This window comes from Engraulis encrasicolus, chromosome 21 (genome assembly GCF_034702125.1).
Source record: "Engraulis encrasicolus isolate BLACKSEA-1 chromosome 21, IST_EnEncr_1.0, whole genome shotgun sequence".
NCBI lineage: Eukaryota > Metazoa > Chordata > Actinopteri > Clupeiformes > Engraulidae > Engraulis > Engraulis encrasicolus.
The window spans coordinates 8,275,701-8,296,304 of record NC_085877.1 but is presented as its reverse complement, the minus strand read 5'-3'; the positions used below and the strand labels follow the sequence as shown (position 1 = coordinate 8,296,304).

Genomic DNA, 20,604 nt, shown 5'->3' with positions numbered 1-20,604 from the left:
AATCTCACGTGAGCCTCGTCGTACGACGAGATCTGCGCTCATTTCTGCAATGGTTTCTACGCAAGTTTGATAAATGAGGCCCATTGAATCAGCAGAATCAGTCATAGTATGAGTGAATCAATCACTCTCCAACCTCACCAGCATGGGAAAGATCAAAGGGCAGTCAAATGATATCAGGGACAAGATTTTAGACCTGAACAAAGATTGAATGGGCTACAAAGCCACAAGAAAGTGACTGGGTATTAATGGCCCAACTGTTGATGCATTTCTTCCAAAATGTAAGAAAAACAAAATGACTATCCATCAGCCTGTCTGGGGTTCTTTACAAGATTTGACCTTTGGTATGGATTTAATAATCATGAGAATAGAAAGAAAGCACCCTAGACCTGTATGGAATGAACTAGGCAATGATATCAAAGCTACTGGGACCAAAATCACTACGAAAACTACAGGTTTAAAATCCTGTAGTGCACACATGGTACCTCTACTTGAGAAGGAACCTGTGCAGTCCCACCTGAGGATTGCCAACTAACATCAGACTGGTTTAGGATATGATACGGAGGTGCTGTAGTCAGATGAAACCAAAATCAAGCTGTTTGGCATGAACACAATTCAATGTGTTTTGAGAAAGAGAACTGTTGCCTATGATCCCAAGAACATACTCCTCACCATCATGCATGAAAGTTGTATCAATATGGTTTGAGGGTGTTTGTCTGGCTAAGGCACAGAACAACTTCACATCGTCAACGAATGGATGGAGGGAGACATTTAATGTGCAATCCTGAGTGCAAATGTCCTTCCCTCCACCACTACACTGAAGGTGGGATCTCCCAACATGACAATAATACGCAACAAACAGTCAAAGCAACGAATGAGTGGCTCAAGAAGAATAATATTAAAGTCAGAGATTCTTTAAAGGGACACTGTGTGAGATTTTTAGTTGTTTATTTCCAGAATTCATGTTGCCCATTCACTAATGTTACCTTTTTCATGAATATTGACCACCACCATCAAATTCTAAGTATTCATTATGACTGGAAAAATTGCACTTTTCATACATGAAAAGGGGGATCTTCTCCATGGTCCGCCATTTTGAATATCCAAAAATAGCCATTTTTAGCTGCAAAAATGTCTGTACTTGGGTCATACTAGAAAATATTAGCTTATTACTTCGTAAATTTTCATGAAAAGGTCAAATTTGGCAATAGCCAACCTAGTTTCAATGACCAGCATAGCTGCAGTACCTTTTTTGACCATTTCCTGCACAGTGTACCTTTAAAAAATAGAGACTTAATTCTTATAAAAATCGATATTTCCGGAGTCATGAAATTCATCGTGTGACGTCACATCCAATCAGAAACGTTTATTTTGTAAATCAATTAAAAACTATAAAATTATAAACCCAAATGGGTTTTGAATAATGGTGCACATACTAAGAATGGTTTTCTATTAGAGTCATCCTTTACCACACATTAGCCCAGGGGTGTCAAACTCATTTTGGTCCGGGGGCCGCATACAACCCATGTGAACCTCAAGCGGGCCGCATTAGTAACATCATCGCAAAAAAAAAAAAACGTAAAAACGTTCAGTGCTATCACGTTTTAAGTGTGTTGAATATGTAGAAAACAATGCAATACTGATAATCCTACACAAAAATTCCTTGACTTCATTCATTCATTGCCAACATGTCAATTAATATATGGGACAGTTCACTTTGGCAGGGGGTCTGGTGGTTTTCCCCCAGAAAATTTTGTATGTCTTATATGTCATTTCCTGCATTTTCACACATTCTAACATCCCGTTTCCAGTTTGAACTTAATAGGAACCAATACAAATCCAATTATATTTATTATTTAATTACAACCAATACCAATATAACACGAATAAGAAGTATTAACATTTTATCTCTATATATGAGGTCTATAATATAGCTTTATCAAATGCCTGTTACAGTACAAATTCACTATTTATAATAGAAGTGTGATGTGCACTTTACTACATACAGTGTAACAGAGGGACCATTGGGTTAATGTCATGCAGGTCTCGATTTTGCCCCGAGGGCCGTAATTGCGCATTTCGGTTATTTCATTAAAAAAATAAAATAAATAAATACATTTTTTTTTTTTTTTTTTTTACATCCGGGCCGGATGGAACTCTCTGGCGGGCCGGATGCGACCCGCACGTTTGACACCCCTGCATTAGCCCCATGCGACTTTGTTGCTGTCGAGCTGACAACACTCTTGGAGACGGCTGTATTATCATAACATCAATTGAATCATGTCTTTGCTAGTAGGCAAACCAACAAAATCAGCAAGGGATCAAATACTTATTGGACTCACTGTATTATGTGTGATGACATGAAATTGAATTACACTCCAAAATACTATATGAAGAGTTTATTTGCAAAACGGTGTATCTCCATTTTGTAAAATGATGAGAAATTGACATTTTTGTATTGGGCATTCCATTGCATTGCATTACAAAATGCATTTTATATAGTTTGAAAAAGTACGTTCTCCAAATATTTCAATGACACAAATTCACACATAGGTGATAGGACCTTTGAATCATTTTCAATAATAACATGCAAAAGTCAAAAATGGTTAACACAAATTTGAAAATAAACTCTTTATATGCATTAGGAAAAATGTGTTATACCACAAAGTCAGAACAATTCACCTCAAAATATTTTTTAAGAAGAGTCATGAATAACATGTATTTTGCTTTCGTGCCATATTGGAAAAGAGCTCTTCAGCTGCTTTTAAATGCTGAGATGCTAAGTGGCAATGGAAGTAATAACTTTGCATTTGCAAAGCATACAAAAGCAGATGGAATAGGGTGTGTCCAGGGTGTCACTTACCAGACCGGTCACCTTGTCTTTGAAGTAGGGCTTCATAAAGTTCCCTATATACATCCTCAGTGTCGGCAACGCTGAGGATGTGTTGGAGTTTTGAGCAGCAGACCCATCTAACTGAGACTCTATCTCCCTCTGAAGGAATAAACAAAGTTCAAAGCAAAATAATAGTTCAGATAGTGTATTGGCAGCAATTAATCAATAGCTTCAGTTGCTGTTGCATGTCATATTATTACACATACTGTATGTGACACAACACATAACATCCATAAGATAGTTACAACAAAACACTTACTACAAAATGCAACCATGTTATTACTCTCTCAGTCAAATGACTACCAATGCAAATGTTTTCATTCTACTTACAAAATGTGTGTAAATATGCCCAATTTAACCCATTGATGCCTAAAGCACCTGCAAAAAACACATGCTGAATGCCTACGCCCTTCTTGAGAAAGTTGCCCTCGGCCTATAAAAACCTAAATATCTTAGCCTCTGATGCACATAAAAACATGAAATAAGTTGCATTTAAGACCCTACGACCCTCATCTTGCATTAGAATGTGTTCATTCAGCTGTAAAATACCCATATTTTTATTAAAAAAGCTAAAATCTCAAGAGCCTGAATGCAGCGTATATGTGTCTTCAGGCACCAAAGGTAAAACAACATATACGAGTCATCAGGCTAAAATGGGTTAATGTAGTGTAACGTGCCATTTATGCATTGTTTTTTGACCCTTCACATTAAACACTTCCTCCTTCAAGTGTCTCAGAAATCTAACATCTTCCAAGAACAATCTTTTCAAAATATCATGAAAGATGAACACATGCATGTAATCTACTGCATTTTATGACCTGCTTCTTTCGGTTGTCCTGTAGAAGCTGTTCAAGCTCCGCCAGCTTCTCCTTGACCACATCCTGATACACCTGGTTCATTTCTAAACAGGTTTCTGCATTTTGAGGTAGTTGTAAGTCATCGTCGTCGTCATCATCACTGTATTCGTCACTCTGTAAGAAATACAACAGAATTTTGAAGACATTCACTGCCAGCAACCAAGTCTGGTGTCGCTCCCTGAGCCACAGCAAATTTTCTGTTAGAGCTGTGGACGCATACTATGGGAGGCTTTGAGCTTTCAGAGGGCGCCAACAGTTTGTTTCTACGTGCCTCGGTTCTAGGAATATCACAAGCTAAACAATGGCTAGCTTTTTATCAAAATCAACAGCAACATTTTTCTGCAGCCAACTCATGGAGCAAATACTTACAAGTACATTTCCAGCACTGTCCAATTTTTCTGTTGGGAAACAAGTTAATACATTAATGGTGTGTCGTGCAAAAGGCAAAAAACACAGACAAAGCGCATAGTCACTGGATAATAAAGTGGTCAAATTCATGCCTTGTGGTAAACACAGACTACAAATGTAGAGAAGAAAAGAATTTACCAGATAGATCATCTTCTGTACAGAGGCCAAGTGTTTCCTCCAGTTCTTTGATCTCTCTCTGAATTTTCTCATGCTTGGCATCAAGACCACTTTTATTCTGAAGAGAAGAGCCTGAGAGTTAGTTGAAATAGCCTAGCCGTCATTCCATTTGACTTCCCCGTCCTCAAGTGTTACTTTTAAGGCCAATTAATTATTACAGCTTGTGTGGTGCCATTCCTAAAACACGGTCATCATTACCCACATTACATATAGCAGATGCCTTCATCCATAACAACTTACTGAGGGGGACATGTGCATCAATATAAGAACATACACAATGTAGTTAGGTTGAAAACAGCAATTCACAAACAACACAGAAAATACAGAGTGCAACAATATGCAGAGTATAATGGGAGTACAGATTACTTTTTGCATGGAAAGGGTGATGACTGAGTAGGGCTAGTTTTGTTATGAAGGGTAACTGTATGATTATGGTCAGCACATGGTATGTATGAAATTAAAATGCAGTGCTTACGTCCAATGTGACATCATCCTCCTCATCCTCATCCTCATCCTCATCCGATTCCTCACCATCTGGTAGATAGATACACGGTATGCGTTTCACTGACTAATACAATAAAAATAGGAAGACCCAGTAGAACACAAACATACTTTCACACAAATCAAGCATCATCACTGGTCATTTTCGGACCTCACCTAATGAGCTACATGACGACAGGTCAGAATGGTCTTCAGCATCAAAATATTTCTCAAGTGCTAAAATCTGTTGCTGTATCTTCTCCCTCTGTGTCGCCAAGTCCATTGATTCACCATGGCCCTCCATAACTGCTGCAACATGAAGGACAAACACAGAAAAGATCACAGCTGATCATGGCAGGGCAGGTTCAGGTCAATTATAGCAGGCCTCACAGTTTCTTGATTCATTTTGAGGATGCTGACCGTCCCAAATAAAACTCTTCAAAAGCAGAAAGGGCCGGGCGCACCTTGCATCAAACTGTTTTTTTTAAACAGTTTGATGCAAGGTGCGCCCACTTCTGTTTGATTTGAAGGGCAGGTTAAGGGCCATGGGTTGTGGAAATGAATTCAGATACTAGTGTAGACATGGAATAGTAAATTAAAAAGTAAATTAATAGCTTAATTTCAGTGACATCTTGATTTGCTCAATCTTTTGAAAATGTGCATGCTCTATACAACATTATACTTTTCTGTACATGCACAACAGTTGGATACAGAATTACTGAGGCAACTTTGAGAAACCGGTTGCCCTACTAATGTTGCAACAGCAGCCATCTACAGGGGGCGTACAATGAAAATGCAGTCATCCGAGCCAAGTTCTTGATCATTACAAATCGCAGCAGAAAGGTTAAGAAACGACCACTGTCTGCAGTCTACAACAGAGACCGCAGTGTAGCAGTAGAGCTAGGGCAGGGTGCCCATAACCTGTGATCAAGGGCCAGCTGGCACTGACTCTTTCATACGCCCAAAACGTCAGCTATGGATACATTACGATACATTATTATTATGGCAGGCTCAAGGAGGTGTATTATTGGGCAGGCTACATGATATCACTCCTTCAATGATGATGATGACCAGTGCCCTAAATTAACTTTTTTCACCACCAGCGAAAGTGGCTAGTAGATGTTAATTTTACCAGCCATTTTACCAGAATTTGGCCGGTTTGCTGGTGTTAATTCAGAGTCCTGATGATGACACAAATTCAGTCAGTCAGTTACGCGAAGTGATGGGATAGTCCAGTTGACCCGAACTTACCTGTCGGGCTTGAGGGAGTTATCCAGCTTAAGATATTCGCTTACTAAACATATGTCATTAATAATAAACTCTTGCAAACTGTAAAGTCTTCATAAGTCAACATAGCGTCTGGTGCCGCGATATAACAAAGGTTCCACTTTCCCAGGAGTTGTGGAAGTATCCTTAGAGCAAAACCTCATGTTGCCCATCTATCGAAAACCCAACGTCGTTTACACCGGAAGTACAAATGTGTTGACGGCCGGCGGCGCCTTTTCAAAATAAAAGGTCCTGAAGTTCGATGTTCCCTCAACTGGATTTTGTCAGAATAAAGTCCAGTTGGAGTGCTACCTGGAACTGTCTAGTTTTTAAAGATGGTGCTCTTTGGTGACAGCCGGCTTGGTTGATTTTAAAAAAAGTTTTAGAAATACCAAGGCACTCATCTTCTTTGTAGTTAAACTGCCTTTATTTTGTTGGGCATAGCATGATTAAAACACTGGATTTTGTCAACATCAGATGGCAGAACAGAGGGAAGTAATGGTACACAGCTAGTTGTAATAAACGTTTCGACATTTTAAGTGTGGGACAAAAAATACGATTGACATGATAAACCTACTTGTGAACGCCAACTTGTGGAGACATGAGAAGTCTAAACTAAAGAAAGTGAGCTGCATGGAATAGATTGTGAAATTAAACTACTAAAAGCACACATTATGAGTGTACAGTGTGAAAAAACGTCCGACAACAATAAGATTTTAAAACACACAATTTTATTTATAAACATTATTGCAAACAAGAGCTTCTTCATTATTAAAACAGCATGTTAGGCAGTTATAAAATAGTAAAAAAAAAAATAATTAAAAAGTAATAATTAAAAAAAAAAAAACTCATTTGTGTTTTGCATCACTCTATCATTATTACAGTAATAAGAGGTAGGCCACAGTGACGCAAAAAAAGACATCAAATCCCAAAATGAAAGACCTTAGAATGATCTTAAATATGGATTAAAAGGGCAAGTGAAAAAAATCTTTATTTTATTATTATTATTATTATTATTGAAAAGCACTTACATCCAGAGGAAAACATTAATTTCATCAAATGATGTCAGGTTACATTCTCAGTTATCTTGTCAATAGAGTTGAGCATCTGCGACACAAGGCTTAATGTTTCTGCTCCGGTCAACAACTGCCTGAAGAGGGCGGGAGGGGGGGTAAAAGACTGCTATGAGATGTCTCAAAATAAAGGCAGACTGCATTATGCAAATGCCAATTTGAAAACTAAAATCATAAAGATTTGAACAAATTTGGCAAAAACACGTTTATTATATTGTATAGCATCTTTACATTAAGAAAAGTGCACTGTGTGTTGCTATAGTACAATTGTCAAATGTTATTATGAATGGAGTACTTGATGGTTTGTCTCAGCATTGAACACTTATGGTAGTTCACTGGAATACTCAAAAGGTATGTATTAAGTACATACTTGATGGATGTTTCAGCGTCCTGTGTTGCTTTGCTGAGATACTCAGAAGCCACTTGCGCATTCTGTTTCATGGTCCTCATGGAAGCCAACTCTCCCCTCTGACCCTCCAGCTGGTCCTGTGAAGCAGGCATTCTTACCATCACATATTCACACACATTCATTTGCTGTATTACATTGTTCCTATTCCAGCACACAGCTTAGCCTGGCCTTGCATAAGATTACATCCAAAATAACTTTTCAAAGCTTACAAAACAAGGGGCGTGGGGGGATAAAAGAAAAACAGGGAAGACATAAATAAATACACAGGGAATGACATACAAAAACATTGGAGACATTGAAAAGTGCAATGGAATATTGAAAGTGCATGGGTTGTACAGAATTTTAGTAACATTGTGCAAAGTAAACAAGACAGGTAAGAAGGCCAGGTAGTGGAGTAACTGTAAAGTGCTAGTGCATATTAAGTGGCGATTAGCTTGTAATGTCCCTAAAGCGTGCAGTCAGGCCCGCCGACAGGGGGGGACAAAGGGGTATGTTGTCCCTAGCCCAGGGAGAAAGGGGGCCCTGGGTTGGGTCCCCATTACATTGTATGTATTGGATGCGGGGGCCCTTTCAGATGACTTTGTCCCGGGCCCAGCAAAAGCTGTCAGCGGCCCTGCGTGCAGTATTGCATGGGACTTGTTACCAGACAACTAGCCAATCAGTAAACGGGGAGGGATGTGGGAGGAGACACAAGTTTAAAATTTAAACAGACTTCGCCCCTCCCTCCGGTAAATGTTTCTCAATTTTGCCATTTCAGACCATCTACACGAATGGTATGGTACGGCCAGGCTAAGAACAGCTAGTATCTTGTGGCCTTTATCTGTATAGTCCATTTTGAAAGACATGCCTCACTAAGTACAGCTGAGCACAGTTTAAGCTTCGCAGCCCAAGCAAGGTTCTTATATGTGAAGTCCACAAATTAACTAGTTCGAAGGGTTCAATAAATTTAGCATGTGGTGCGGTTTATAAAGAACTTAAATCAATCATTCATTCAAGAACTGAGAATGTCAAATAAAAACATTCATTCCAATCATTATATCCCCGAAACGCAGAGCGTCAGGGATGTAATGGTTTTGCGTGCGCCGCCGCCGCCGCCGCCGCGTAAGGTCTTTCGTGTTAACGCGATAACTTTTGAACGGATGTTTGGATTTGTCCCAGAATTTTTGGGTGAATGCTCTAGGGCAGGTTCATGAACTGATTACAGTTTGGAGGTCAACACTTTCAAGATGGCTGAATTCAAGATGGCCGAATTTTTGTTTGGCCCATAACTTCTGACTGGGTGGATGGATTTCTCCCAGATTTGGTGTGTTAATGCTCTAGGGTAGGTTCATGAACTTATTCAAGTTTGGAGGCCAACACTTTCAAGATGGCTGAATTCAAGATGGCCGAATGCTTGTTTGGCTCATAACTTCTGACCAGTCGGATGGATTTGTCCCAGATTTGGTGTCTTAATGCTCTAGGGTAGGTTCATGAACTGATTTGAGTTTGGAGGTCAACAGTTTCAAAATGGCGGAATTTGTATTTGGCCCATAACTTCTGACTGGGTGGATTGATTTGCCCGGTACTACCTTATTTTAACAGTTCACCATTTCAGTGAATCTACCATATTAGGTACAGTGTAACAATATTTAATACCATGTAATACTAGTGTAATACCAGTGTAACAATATGCAATACCAGGTACAGTGTAATAACCAGTGTACAATATTTAATACCATGTAATACAAGTGTAATACCAGTGTAACAATACGCAATACCATGTAATACCACTTACACAAAAATACATGATGTAGTACAAAATTGGTACATGGTGTTACACTGGTATTACATGGTATTAAATATTGTTACAATGGTTATTACACTGTACCTAATGTGGTATATTCACTGTAATAGTGAACCATTAAAACCATTAAAGTGTTACCATTTGCCCCATTTTTTGCTTCATTTTCACAATAGTCATTTGGTTTTAAGCCTATGCACGTCATTGATCTATGTATAGATATTAAATATATTTCTTTAATATTTTGTATTTATCATATACGTTTATGAAAAGGTGGACGGGAGTGGTAGGAATGATGGGGGACTGGAAGCGTTGCGTTTCGGGGATATACCTTAAGCAGTCGAAGGCGACTGCACAGGCAGTCTAGTTCAATATGTTCTCATCACACCCTTAATCTTCTCAAACTGAACAGCAATAAAACTGAGCTCATGGTGGTGGCACCAACGATGCTGCAAATGAAGTTAGGAATCTCCACCTGGACATCGATGGCTGCTCCATCAACCCATGCCCTGAAGTCCGTAACCAGTATGTCATCATGGCTTCATCACTTTCATTTCAGTCCCACATCAAAAAAGTCACCAAATCGCCATTCTACCATCTCAGAAACATCTCCAGACTCAGGCCTTCACTTTCTAAGACAGTCACAGAAAATCTCACTCATTCATTCATCTCCTGCCACCTGGGCTACTGCAATGCCATCCTGCTTGGTCTACCCAATAAGGCCTTAGACAGACTGCAACATGTCCAGAACTCTACTGCCAGGATCCTCACAGGCACTAGACCCTGGCAGTACATCACCCCCATACTCCATCAGAGTTCAATGGCTCAATTCAAGTCACGCTTTACCTATAAAGTCCTCCTCTTTCACTTTAAGTCCCTCCATGGTCTGGCACCTCACTACCTCACAAACCTCCTTCACCCTTATGACCAATCAAGATCCTTGTGGTCCTCTTCCAAGGGCCAGCTGGTCATCCCTCGTACCAGGCTCAAGGCCACCAGTGACAGAGCCTTCCATGTACGTAGCTGCGCCCCTTCACTGGCCATGTTTAAACAACATCTTTTCCTGAAGGCTTATGGCTACTAGTATTATTATTAGTAGTAGTATTATTATAATTACTACTATTACTATTATTATTAACCTGCCATGATATTGAATACATTTTGCAAACCTGGAGTTGGTGCATTTCCTGTTTCAGTTTTGTCACTGTGCTTTCTGCCTTCATTGCCCGTTTCTAAAAAACAGAAAAACAAAATATTGAAGTTTAGTAATTAATCACAAAGTATTGGTTTTATACTACGTTTGTATAAGTATAGTAAGTATAATGTACAGTATAATGACAGGTATGTGCATGTCCAAGATAAATTTCCCTCGGGAAAAATAAAAACAATATTGAATCTTGATAACATTGTAATGCAATTAGGCAGTAGATTGATCAAATAAGTTGTCTAGCTAAAGTGACATCACCATTTCTGGAAATAAGCTAACTTTACACCTCACCTTCAGGAGCTGTTTCCACATAGCAGGATATTTTTATATGTGGATTTTTTTTTCTCCTGGTTACATTGGTTTTGGCCTTTCGTTTCCACGTGGCAGATATTTAAAGGAACAGACCACCCTTTTTTGATTTTCACATATTTGCAGTATTTCCAAGCATTATTTATGAATGTGCATATAATTTTCGTCTATGTGTTTGCATTGCCCCGTTTAACAGTATAGCCACATTAGGCATAGCAATGCAAGTCTATGGTAGAAAATAAAACACAATCAAATGTACTTATAAACCATTTTAAAATTAATGTAAAATTCACCCGAGTGTAAAACAGCAGTTTAATTCTGTCCTGTGATCATTTGTGGCTTGATGCTAAAGATACCAGTTACTTCCAGTGATTATGCTAAGCTATGCTAATAATTCTGATCCAATAAATCTAAGTACTGAAAACACTGAGACGAAAATGATATGCACATTCATGAATAATGTTGGGAAATACTGCAAATATGTGAAAATCAAAAAAGGGTGGTCTGTTCCTTTAAAATCCAGATATAAAAAGCAGGCTTTAAACAGCACCTCAGTTACATGATTGAGTTGTACCTTTCTCCTGTTCTTCCAGCCGTTTTCTCAGTCAATGACAGTGGCAATGCAAATTCTACATCCAAGCTAGCATACAAGTACAACTGAATCATATGGTACGTCTAGCAGCTAGATCACTGCTCGCTTGGATTTAAAAGCAATAGACACAGAGGATGCCTGGAAGGTTGGAGAAAGGTAAGACTTGAATGAAAATGTGCATCCTCTTCTAATTTGTCTGAATAAATCACAAGTTCAGAATAGCCAAACAGAATAGTCCAAACGCCTAAAACAAATCTGCAAATGGTTTGATATATTACTGTAGATTAACTGTTTCATCTAACATGTTGCACAGACATCTTGCTATTAGTTCATAACACAACAACAGGGTCGTTTCAAGGTATTTGTGGCCCTTTGGCCAAGAAGGATGCCCCCACCCCCATTCCTCTCTTGCAAGGGCCACCCCGAGAGATATTTTGATAGCAGCATCATTGCACTCTTTGGTCACTGAATTTAGGGAGGTAGGCCACACTCATAAAGTTGTCGTTGCTGTAATTGTCATCCCCCCCATTTCAGTTTCAATTTAGTTTTGCTTGCCTGGATGTGACAGGAATGGTTGTCAGGTTTTAACAGGCGCATGTTGACATCCAAGTCTCCATATTTTTAACAAATAAATAAAAAATTCTATACCACAATACCTTAACACATCGAAAATAAATGACACATAGAGTAACTATTTGCAACCCTGCCGTGGCCATCCGGTAGGGCACTTGCCTGCCATGCGGCTGACCTGGATTCGATTCCCGGCCCTGGTCCTTTGCCGACCCCTACTTGTCTCTCTCCCCATTCGCTTCCTGTCTATTTCTCAAACTGTCCTCCTGTACATAATAAAGTCTAAAAAGACCAAAAAAAATCTTTAAAAAAAGAGTAACTATTTGCATGCCATACAGTCATGAGTTGAAGGTTCTGCTCTACCGACTGGACCATCTCCTCCAGAGCTCTAGCCTCCTGCTCATCCTGCACCTTCTTCTTCTTCAGCTCCTCGCTCAGCTGCCTAATTCTGTAGAAACAACAGTGAAAATCTCACCCTTTATGCACATTATCAAGTTGCACTGGCTACCGCTCGCTGTATGTGTGCACTCTATGCTCATGCGTGCACCACCATGATTATGTCCTCGATTGTACCTTTGGTTAAAAAGTGTCTGCCAAATGCAAGGTAATGAAATGTAGTTGCATTGATGCCAAAAGTTGAAAGGAAGTGTTTGTTGTAAATCAATCAATATTCTAATGTCCACGCTAACAATGTTGGAAATGAAAACAATGAAATATAACACAACACTCAAAATAATGATCACATTAAAGCAACTGAATGAACAAGACCTGAAAGTTTGCTCCTATGGAACAGGATGCCATGTGGTCACTATAGTTACCTTTGGTCATCGACCTCTGACTTTTTTAAGAGTTCCTTAATCTGCTTCTTCAGCTGAGCGTTCTCCTCTTTCAGCTAAAACAAAAAGAAACAAGACATGAAAAGAATCAGAAATGTATGTTCTGAAATACCAGAACATGTTATCAAAAGTATCATAAATATATATTTTTTAATCAAAGTAAAATATCAAAGTACTTTCTTAAATGAGCATATAATGTTTTGCAAAGTATGCGTTTGGAGAGTACAAATCTGTTGATAGACTAACACCTTCAGTTTGGCTTTATTTCCGCCCTCTGCAATGGCGTGGGTGCTGTGCAGTGAATCAGTTGTGAAAGCCTCTTGATTGGCCACATAATGAGAAGCAGTTGTAAACACGACATCACCATCAGAGCAAGCAGTCCCATCCATAAACCCAAAATAGGCAAACGTCTTTGCCGCCTCCAGTTCTGTTACTTCCGGTACATAATTCCCAAAACTCTTTTCTTGTGCGTTGGTCTCTGTGTATGTTTGTGGAACATTGTCAACAAAATATCTTGACTGGTCTTCATCAAAGCTTCTTGCTGGTAGGGAGCAGTCCCGCTGGGTTGGATGTGCACTAGCAAAAGTATTCTGCAAAAATATAATAATTGTATCAATTTACCTTTGAACATTCTCATTGGTCTCATTCACAAATTGTTGTGACACAGTCATTGTGACACAGCACTCCACAGCACACAAGTGTTCACTGCACACTGCACACAACAAAATTGCATTTATACCTCACCCGTGTAAGGGGACAGCCCCCAATGGTGCCCCAAGGGAGCAGTGCGGCAGGACAGTACCATACTCACCTCAGTCATGGAAGAGAATGGGGTAGAGCACTGGTTAAATACTCCCCCCACCAACCTGGCAGGTCAGGAGTCAAACCGGCAACCTTTGGGTTACAAGTCTGACGCCCTTATCGCATGACTGCCCACAGTCAATATAAACAATGTAAACAGGATGTGTGGTGTCAAGATCCATCAATTTGACGTTATAATATACACACATTATAACTCACAAAATGGATTTGATCAACAGAATGTGGTCTCCAGTCTGTTCAAAGAGCACCCTCCTACAATGATGCAGTGTAGGAATGAAAATCAACGTTACCTGTTTTGGAGAACTAGTTTTTGTATCCACCGTTTCTAAACAACTTGAATGTTGTTCTTTGCTTTTGATGAACTCCTTGAAGGAAAAGGGATTTGACTCTTCGTCTTCCTGGGTATCACCTAAAGAAGGTTTGCATATTAGTGATGCAGTGCAGCCTATTGAAAAAATGACAAGGAATACAAAGATGCCAAAAAAAGTAGGCTAAAACCAGCTAAGAGTGATATCATGGCTCATTCATAATGTTCTGAGCTGAACTAGAAAGCTGAATAATGAAGCAACATTTTGCTTTGCATTTCATTTGTGCTTGTGTGGCTGAGTGAACCATGAGTACGATGTGTTTGCACCAAAGTCCCTTGTAAAATTACCTAAATATCAGTTGTCAGAAGATGCAGGCGTGTTTTTGCCCTTATGCCCTGGCCACAATACAAGTTAATATCACTAAACCACTGTACAACTTTCACATACAAATGCAGAAAATGAAACCTATTTATACTTGACATGCTATTGCAAGTCATTGCCAGCTAAAACTGCCAAGTCCAGTCAGAGTCTAGCATACAAGCCAAGTCACAATTAAGGCGTTCCTAATATTGCCAGGAGGTCAAGTATCACTCTCAAGCAGGGGTGGATTAATGACCGGGCCTGCGGGCCTGCTGGCCTGCTTCTTACAAATACAGGATATTTATTTTAATTTTTTTTACTAAATCAGTGAAAATGTCATTTGCATAATAATTTGGAACGTATTGTAGAGCATGTCCAATCAGCAGGGGTGGGTGGGCCAAGACAATGTCTGGCCCAGGGGCTCTTAATTTCTTAATTCGCCCCCCTGCTCTCAAGTCTTCAATTTGTGACTCAAGTCCAAGTCACAAGTTATAAGTCCACATCTGTTAGAGGAGTCATCTGAATCATCGCTCATGATTCAGTCTAATGATGGGCTAAGGAGTAAGGACAACCCCTTCCATTAAATGAAGCCGACATGATGTCACACGCCCCCCCCCCTTGAGATGCCACCCCCAGGGGGCTTAAGCTCCACTTTGAGAAACACTGGATTACACAAACATATGACATTGTTGCCCACCTCCCTCTGTGTCAGATAAACAAGTAGGCCTACACATTGCAATCTAAAACTAGGTCTGACATGGCATTCAACTGCATGCTTGCTCATTATCCTAAGAGGGCTCTCAACCTTTTGACAGCCCTGCTCTGTGGTTCTTGTGGACAAGTTACTTGCTGTATTATAAACTGCTAACCACCTGGCTCTACCTTGAGTATTATTCAGATCTAGCAATTTTAGAATCAGAATGTGTAGAGACAAGTATCAGCGGGGAATAGAAATAGCCATCACGTTGCCACAAAGTAACTTGGAGGAAAAGTCGACTACGAATTCATTACCCTTTCACCATTGTGCACGAAACGTCAAATGTATGACCTGAATGTTAGGCTTAACAAATTACTATTGCACATTTTTTTACGTGACAGCAAAGGTGTCCAGATCGATTTCGACTTACCGTCTGAAGTCAGTCTCGTGAATTTCGACATTGTACTGAACCAGGAATGGTGGCGTAGCCTCCTCTACTTGAGGTTATCCTGGATAGCTTTGCTAACCATCAAGGGAAGCCTGGCTACTTGTGTCGTGTGGCGCAAAGTTACATTTTTCACAATTTCGTAGAAGTGAGAGTGCATCAAACATCATCCGGATAAAATGTACATCTGTAAAGTTCTAGCTGTGACGTCTTGGAAACATGGTCCACGGTGTCAAAATAAAAGCCTAGACTTGGAACGTTCATTGGCATGAAAATATGAAAAGGACTTATCTTATAATAATTTATGATAATAATAATAATGTATTGTTTTAAGTGCAGTATCACCATACAACATGGTCTCAAAACACTGTAAAAACAAAATGAACTAACTCTAAAAGATAATAAAAGAAAATGAGGAAAATAAAACATGAGGGAGAAATAATCAAATAGTAGTCTATGGTAATTTAAAAAAGCTTAATACTAAAAAGGTATAGGTGAAAAAAAGTAATAATAATAATAATAATAATAGGCTAGAAGTAGGAACCTAAGACAAAAGACAAAATTATTAACAAAACACCAAGGCATTTCAGAGCCTAACATAATGCGATGAAAACAAAAATATTTCTGGATTTAAATATCCCTATAGAGCCTGCCTGCCTGCCTAACATTAAGAGGAAGATTGTTCCAATGCGGGTGCGCAGAAGGCAAAAGCCCTGTGGCCAGCTGACTTCTTCCGCACCATAGGGATTGATAGGAGTCCAGCATGCATGGGCCGCAGGGACCGAGCTGGAATGTAGGTGTGAGCAGCTCGGACAAATAAGTGGGTGCTTGTCCGTGTAGGGCTTTGTACGTCTGCTCTGACGTGAACAGGCAACCAATGGAGGGAGGCTAGGATTGGTGAAATATGTTCAAATTTCTTGGTCCTTGTTAAAACCCTTGCTGCAGCATTTTGCGCTAGCTGAAGCCTACCTCTAACAACTATGGTACGAAGAATTACCTGTAACAAATAAAGGAGCAATTTTGCATCACATCCATACGACCCGCCTCCTTGAGTGACTGATGAAATGAGTGTGAGCTAGTGAGTGAGTGACTGATGAAATGAAATGAGGTTTACTAGGCCTAGGTTACCTAAGTCTAGTTCATCACTTGACCATGTTCTTAGAATACCCCCTGATTACTAAATATGATGCATATTATTTATACCATGTTGTGTTATTCTTTGCATTTTCCTGAGACGAGTCATTTCTGTCACCCAATGGTGGCCTATCCTACAAACGTCTAACCTTGACGATGACATAACTAACAAAAAGACATTTTCATTTACAGTAAGCCTTGATTCGTCCACCCTTCTACACTTCACATTTGAATACACCCTGGGGCTTGGCATGAAAAAGAACAAGAACAAAAGGCATAAAAAGAACAATTGACAAAAAAAACTTCCTTAAAAGTTTTCCCATATCTATCTGTGATGCAACCCCTGTGCCTTTTGATCTAATATTTTAATTCCTACACATCTTAAGTCTTAAGTCATCCCATTATTCATTCCAAGTCGACATACAAGACCCGGGGATCATTCACCATCCGTTCGGATTAACTTGCCTCTGCATCGTGCATCTTTGGCCAAGATGTGCAGGTAAATTGTGTCAACAGTAACGAAGGAGGAAAGGGAATCTCTGCATGCTATAGATCCTACAAGATTGTTCACATTCTAACATGTTTTACAAAGTACATTAAAAAAATACTTTTGTGGATAATACATTTTTGTCTTTTACATTGTTTATGTTGTTGGGTAAACAGTATCCGTGACAATGATTTGAACTTGTGTGCATGTACACCTTGCAATTTTATTACATAGTAACAAATAAGTCTTACAAAACAATATCAATTTAAAAAAACATTTTTAAAAACAACGTAAAAGTTAAGCAGCAAAGGGGTTTGCATGGATGGTCACGTCTTTTATATGGACCTCTGTCAAGGGTCGAAAAGTCTTCTCGTTAACAGGCACCTTCTCCAACTCATCAAGGGTTTCTAAACCATCTATAATCCTGACAAATCAAAAGAGACAAAATGATTACTCAAAAGATATGAAGCTCCTATGCACAGCTAGTTTCCATGTGAAGTACAGTCATGAAGTGCAGGACCTAATGTAGCTGGGTTTTTTTTTTTTTTTCATTTAGTAAACAACACATATCTCTTGTCATTTGTCACTTCACTCTGAAAATTAAGTCCACCAGTGTGAGTTGATCCTTCTCCTGTTCTCTAGACAAAATGATTAATTATGGTTGATCAAACACTACACCAGTATCCAAACATTTTATCCAATTTTGTTAAGACATTACTTACTTCGCAAAGACTAACTTAATTACTTATAATGAATCCGAAAAATTTAGTGGTATTCATAAGTTCTATTCAAGTTACTACATAATGTTCAATCAAATACGCTTTACAGGTGAAAAAACACACATACAGTATACATACAAGGATATACAAAAGACTCAGGAACAGACAGCAAGACATTACATACTTCCCAAAGACTGTGTACTTCATGTCCAGGTGGGGTTGCTTTCCATAAATGAAGTAGAACTGAGATGCATTTGAGTTGGGACCGCTGTTTGCCATCGCCACCACACCACGAACATTATGCTGCAGAAAAAAATGAACAGCACAGTCGTCAGTGCAGTCACAAACCAAGTGGCACTGTGTGATGCTACTGTAGTCAAGTGTACTTTATTGTCAAAAACCTTTCTAACAAGGTTAGCACAGAATGTATGAGCCAGTCGGGTCACTGCAAATGTTAGTGTTAGTTATGCGAGTAGTGTGTACCCCCACTGACATGTATGTGTTTGCCCTTTCTCTTTCTCCTGTGTGTGTGTGTGTGTGTGTGTGTGTGTGTGTGTGTGTGTGTGTGTGTGTGTGTGTGTGTGTGTGTGTGTGTGTGTGTGTGCGCGCGCGCGTGTACGAGAGAGAATTAATTTAACGTATGGTCCATCTATGTGCAGCACTGGTTGTGGCACTATGTAAACAATTTGATACCACTGTCTTGCCTTGCATACCTTCAGATGTTCGCTAAACTCATCTTCGAATTTGCGGCCCCATATGCTTGATCCACCCTTTCCAGTTCCTAAAAAAAAATCAAACTCAAATTAGTCAAGAGTGAACAGTGACTGTACTTGGGACCACTAAAATCTTCCATTCATCAGCTCATTGGACATGAATTGTTCCACAATAAGCTTATGTGTTCTCCACCTACGCAACATTGACACATTCACTATTGATACAAGTATCTGAATAAATTGTTCTGGCAATGCAGTTTAATTGTGATAAGCACTGAATAGCGGTGAACAAGCATTCAAGATCCTTTCCTGGACCACCATGTGAGGGAGATAAAAGTGTTTTAATCATTTCTTTATCACCTGTGGGGTCTCCGGTCTGGACCATGAAGCCTTTGATATTCCGATGGAATACGCATCCATTGTAATAGTCACTGGCACACAACGCCAGGAAATTCTGTTGGTAAAAACAAATACCAGAATGTAGAAATTTTGAATTAGGTTTCTGAAATAATTTTGCAAAATATGCCTGTTTTGCCTGTGTATGCCTTCTTACTGACACAGTATGTGCACATTGCACAATGTATCAATAATGTATAATCGTTTTTGTTTTTTTTGTTTTTTTTATTGTAGAAAAACATCACAGAACAGTCTGCCAGGGGTTGTCTAGTAAAATAAAAAGTACATAAAGCAAAGAACAGAAATATGAAAATAAATAAAATTACATGAAAGTATTGTACAGCACAACTAGGTTATATGTTTTCACAGCTTTCTTATTGATAGATTTAGAAATGGACGCTATATAATGATTTATGTAAATGGAGAATTCAATAAAGGTTGGTTTTGTTTGAGTCCTTCTTTGAGAAGCATCTTCTTCCAACATGAGTCTCGGTAATAGGCCTATCATGCATAACAGGGACATATGCCTGGGCCTCAAGGCCTCTAAACAAAGAGATAATGCCAGCAGGAATGACATCAAACACAGCAGCAAAGTCCTTCGGCATGATAGGAACACCATATTTAAGAAGAAACTCAGAGTATTAGAAAAGATGACCATCAGTTTTGAAACTTTTCAATAATGTATCATTGTGGCCACCCGGAAGTATGTGTTCTGACGTCATCACCAACCGCAAGCAGCCCATTGAAAGCTGGCCTGATTAAGTTAGACTCGGCACAAATTCCACAGTCTCTTACCTCGCTGGCCTTTGATGCACGCTCGCAAAACAGTTCAATCTTTAGATCCCCAATATCTGTGTGCAGAGTCACAGCCTATAAAACAAACACATAGCAAGAACAGCATGAAGATGAGTATCTGGACTATCATGTCGGTGAATCCCAAATTGAAATTCAAATTGAACTCTAAAGCCGCTTTATGAAACAGCATGAATAACTGACCATTTCGAAGAAAACAACAACAATAACTCCCGTTGACTGTGTGAACAGGCAGGTTTACAAGTTATCAAGAAAGCGAAGATAAAAGCATGTCCAGCGTGGAGCACAATGAGTTGTTCGGTCGGCGACAGAAACTTGAATTTCAATATGGCCGCAACGGTTGTTATTGTTGTGGACTTCCTCTCTCTCCAAATTTCAAAATAAGAGTACTCTTTGTCAGCCACTTTTCTGTGCCTGGCAGAAAGATGTATATTCTTTGCCTGGCAATGGTAGAGTAGATTAGAGTATCGTGTATTGATCCCGAGGGAAATTAAAGTGTCAAGTAGGCTAGCATAGCCCTACATAAATACAGAATAAGACACAAGGACATTACACACAACATTCACATAGCCTATTCACAAATATTCACAGGATCACACACACACACACACACACACACACACACACACACGCACGCACGCGCGCGCGCACACACACACACACACACACACACACACACACACACACACACACACACACACACACACACACACACACACACACAAAATCAAAAGCAAGAACGTGCCAAAACTGTTTGGGTGCCAAAGTCACTATGCATAGTCCAAGGAAGAGATCCAGTGTCAAAGAGCCGGGAATCCACATGTTGCCCACTGTCTGCCCTAGTAACAGAGAACGG

General features: G+C 39.5%; 3 protein-coding genes across 3 annotated transcripts in view; all 3 read right to left on the bottom strand.

The window, feature by feature from the left end:
- snapc4 (small nuclear RNA activating complex, polypeptide 4) overlaps positions 1–6,262 on the bottom strand; it is a 50,527-nt gene extending 44,265 nt beyond the window's left edge. The window contains exons 1-7 of the mRNA XM_063187638.1: positions 6,064–6,262; positions 4,990–5,121; positions 4,808–4,866; positions 4,294–4,390; positions 4,117–4,145; positions 3,709–3,861; positions 2,861–2,989 (exon numbers count right to left, since the gene is read on the bottom strand). Coding sequence (XP_063043708.1) covers positions 2,861–2,989; positions 3,709–3,861; positions 4,117–4,145; positions 4,294–4,390; positions 4,808–4,866; positions 4,990–5,116 — 594 coding nt within the window. The 5' untranslated portion in view covers positions 5,117–5,121; positions 6,064–6,262. The remainder of the gene's footprint in view (positions 1–2,860; positions 2,990–3,708; positions 3,862–4,116; positions 4,146–4,293; positions 4,391–4,807; positions 4,867–4,989; positions 5,122–6,063) is intronic.
- Positions 6,263–6,822: 560 nt separating this feature from the next.
- Positions 6,823–15,720, bottom strand: entr1 (endosome associated trafficking regulator 1). Its single transcript, XM_063187482.1, has 8 exons — positions 15,472–15,720; positions 13,967–14,085; positions 13,103–13,444; positions 12,837–12,910; positions 12,355–12,466; positions 10,510–10,572; positions 7,522–7,637; positions 6,823–7,228 (listed from the first exon to the last, which is right to left on the bottom strand). Exons 1-8 carry the CDS (start codon positions 15,500–15,502, stop codon positions 7,144–7,146), a joined length of 942 nt encoding a protein of 313 aa, XP_063043552.1. The 5' UTR covers positions 15,503–15,720; the 3' UTR covers positions 6,823–7,143.
- Positions 15,721–17,298: 1,578 nt separating this feature from the next.
- On the bottom strand, positions 17,299–20,097 carry ppil3 (peptidylprolyl isomerase (cyclophilin)-like 3). Its single transcript, XM_063187000.1, has 6 exons — positions 19,932–20,097; positions 19,731–19,805; positions 18,900–18,993; positions 18,540–18,607; positions 18,011–18,129; positions 17,299–17,531 (listed from the first exon to the last, which is right to left on the bottom strand). The coding sequence occupies exons 1-6, from the start codon at positions 19,932–19,934 to the stop codon at positions 17,405–17,407; spliced, it is 486 nt and encodes a 161-aa protein (XP_063043070.1). The 5' UTR covers positions 19,935–20,097; the 3' UTR covers positions 17,299–17,404.
- Positions 20,098–20,604: the final 507 nt, after the last annotated feature.

Excerpts from the sequence above, each read along its gene's own strand:
- entr1 (XM_063187482.1), bottom strand. The coding sequence starts at position 15,502 with ATGTCGAAATTCACGAGACTGACTTCAGACG. Across the intron at positions 12,911-13,102 it reads GAAATAAAGCCAAACTGAAG|CTGAAAGAGGAGAACGCTCA; the intron begins GTGTTAGTCTAT and ends TTTTTGTTTTAG. Across the intron at positions 7,638-10,509 it reads AGGAAATGCACCAACTCCAG|GACCAGCTGGAGGGTCAGAG; the intron begins GTTTGCAAAATG and ends CCTGCTTCACAG.
- ppil3 (XM_063187000.1), bottom strand. Across the intron at positions 18,994-19,730 it reads GTGCATCAAAGGCCAGCGAG|AATTTCCTGGCGTTGTGTGC; the intron begins GTAAGAGACTGT and ends TTTTACCAACAG. Across the intron at positions 17,532-18,010 it reads AAGTACACAGTCTTTGGGAA|GATTATAGATGGTTTAGAAA; the intron begins GTATGTAATGTC and ends TTGATTTGTCAG.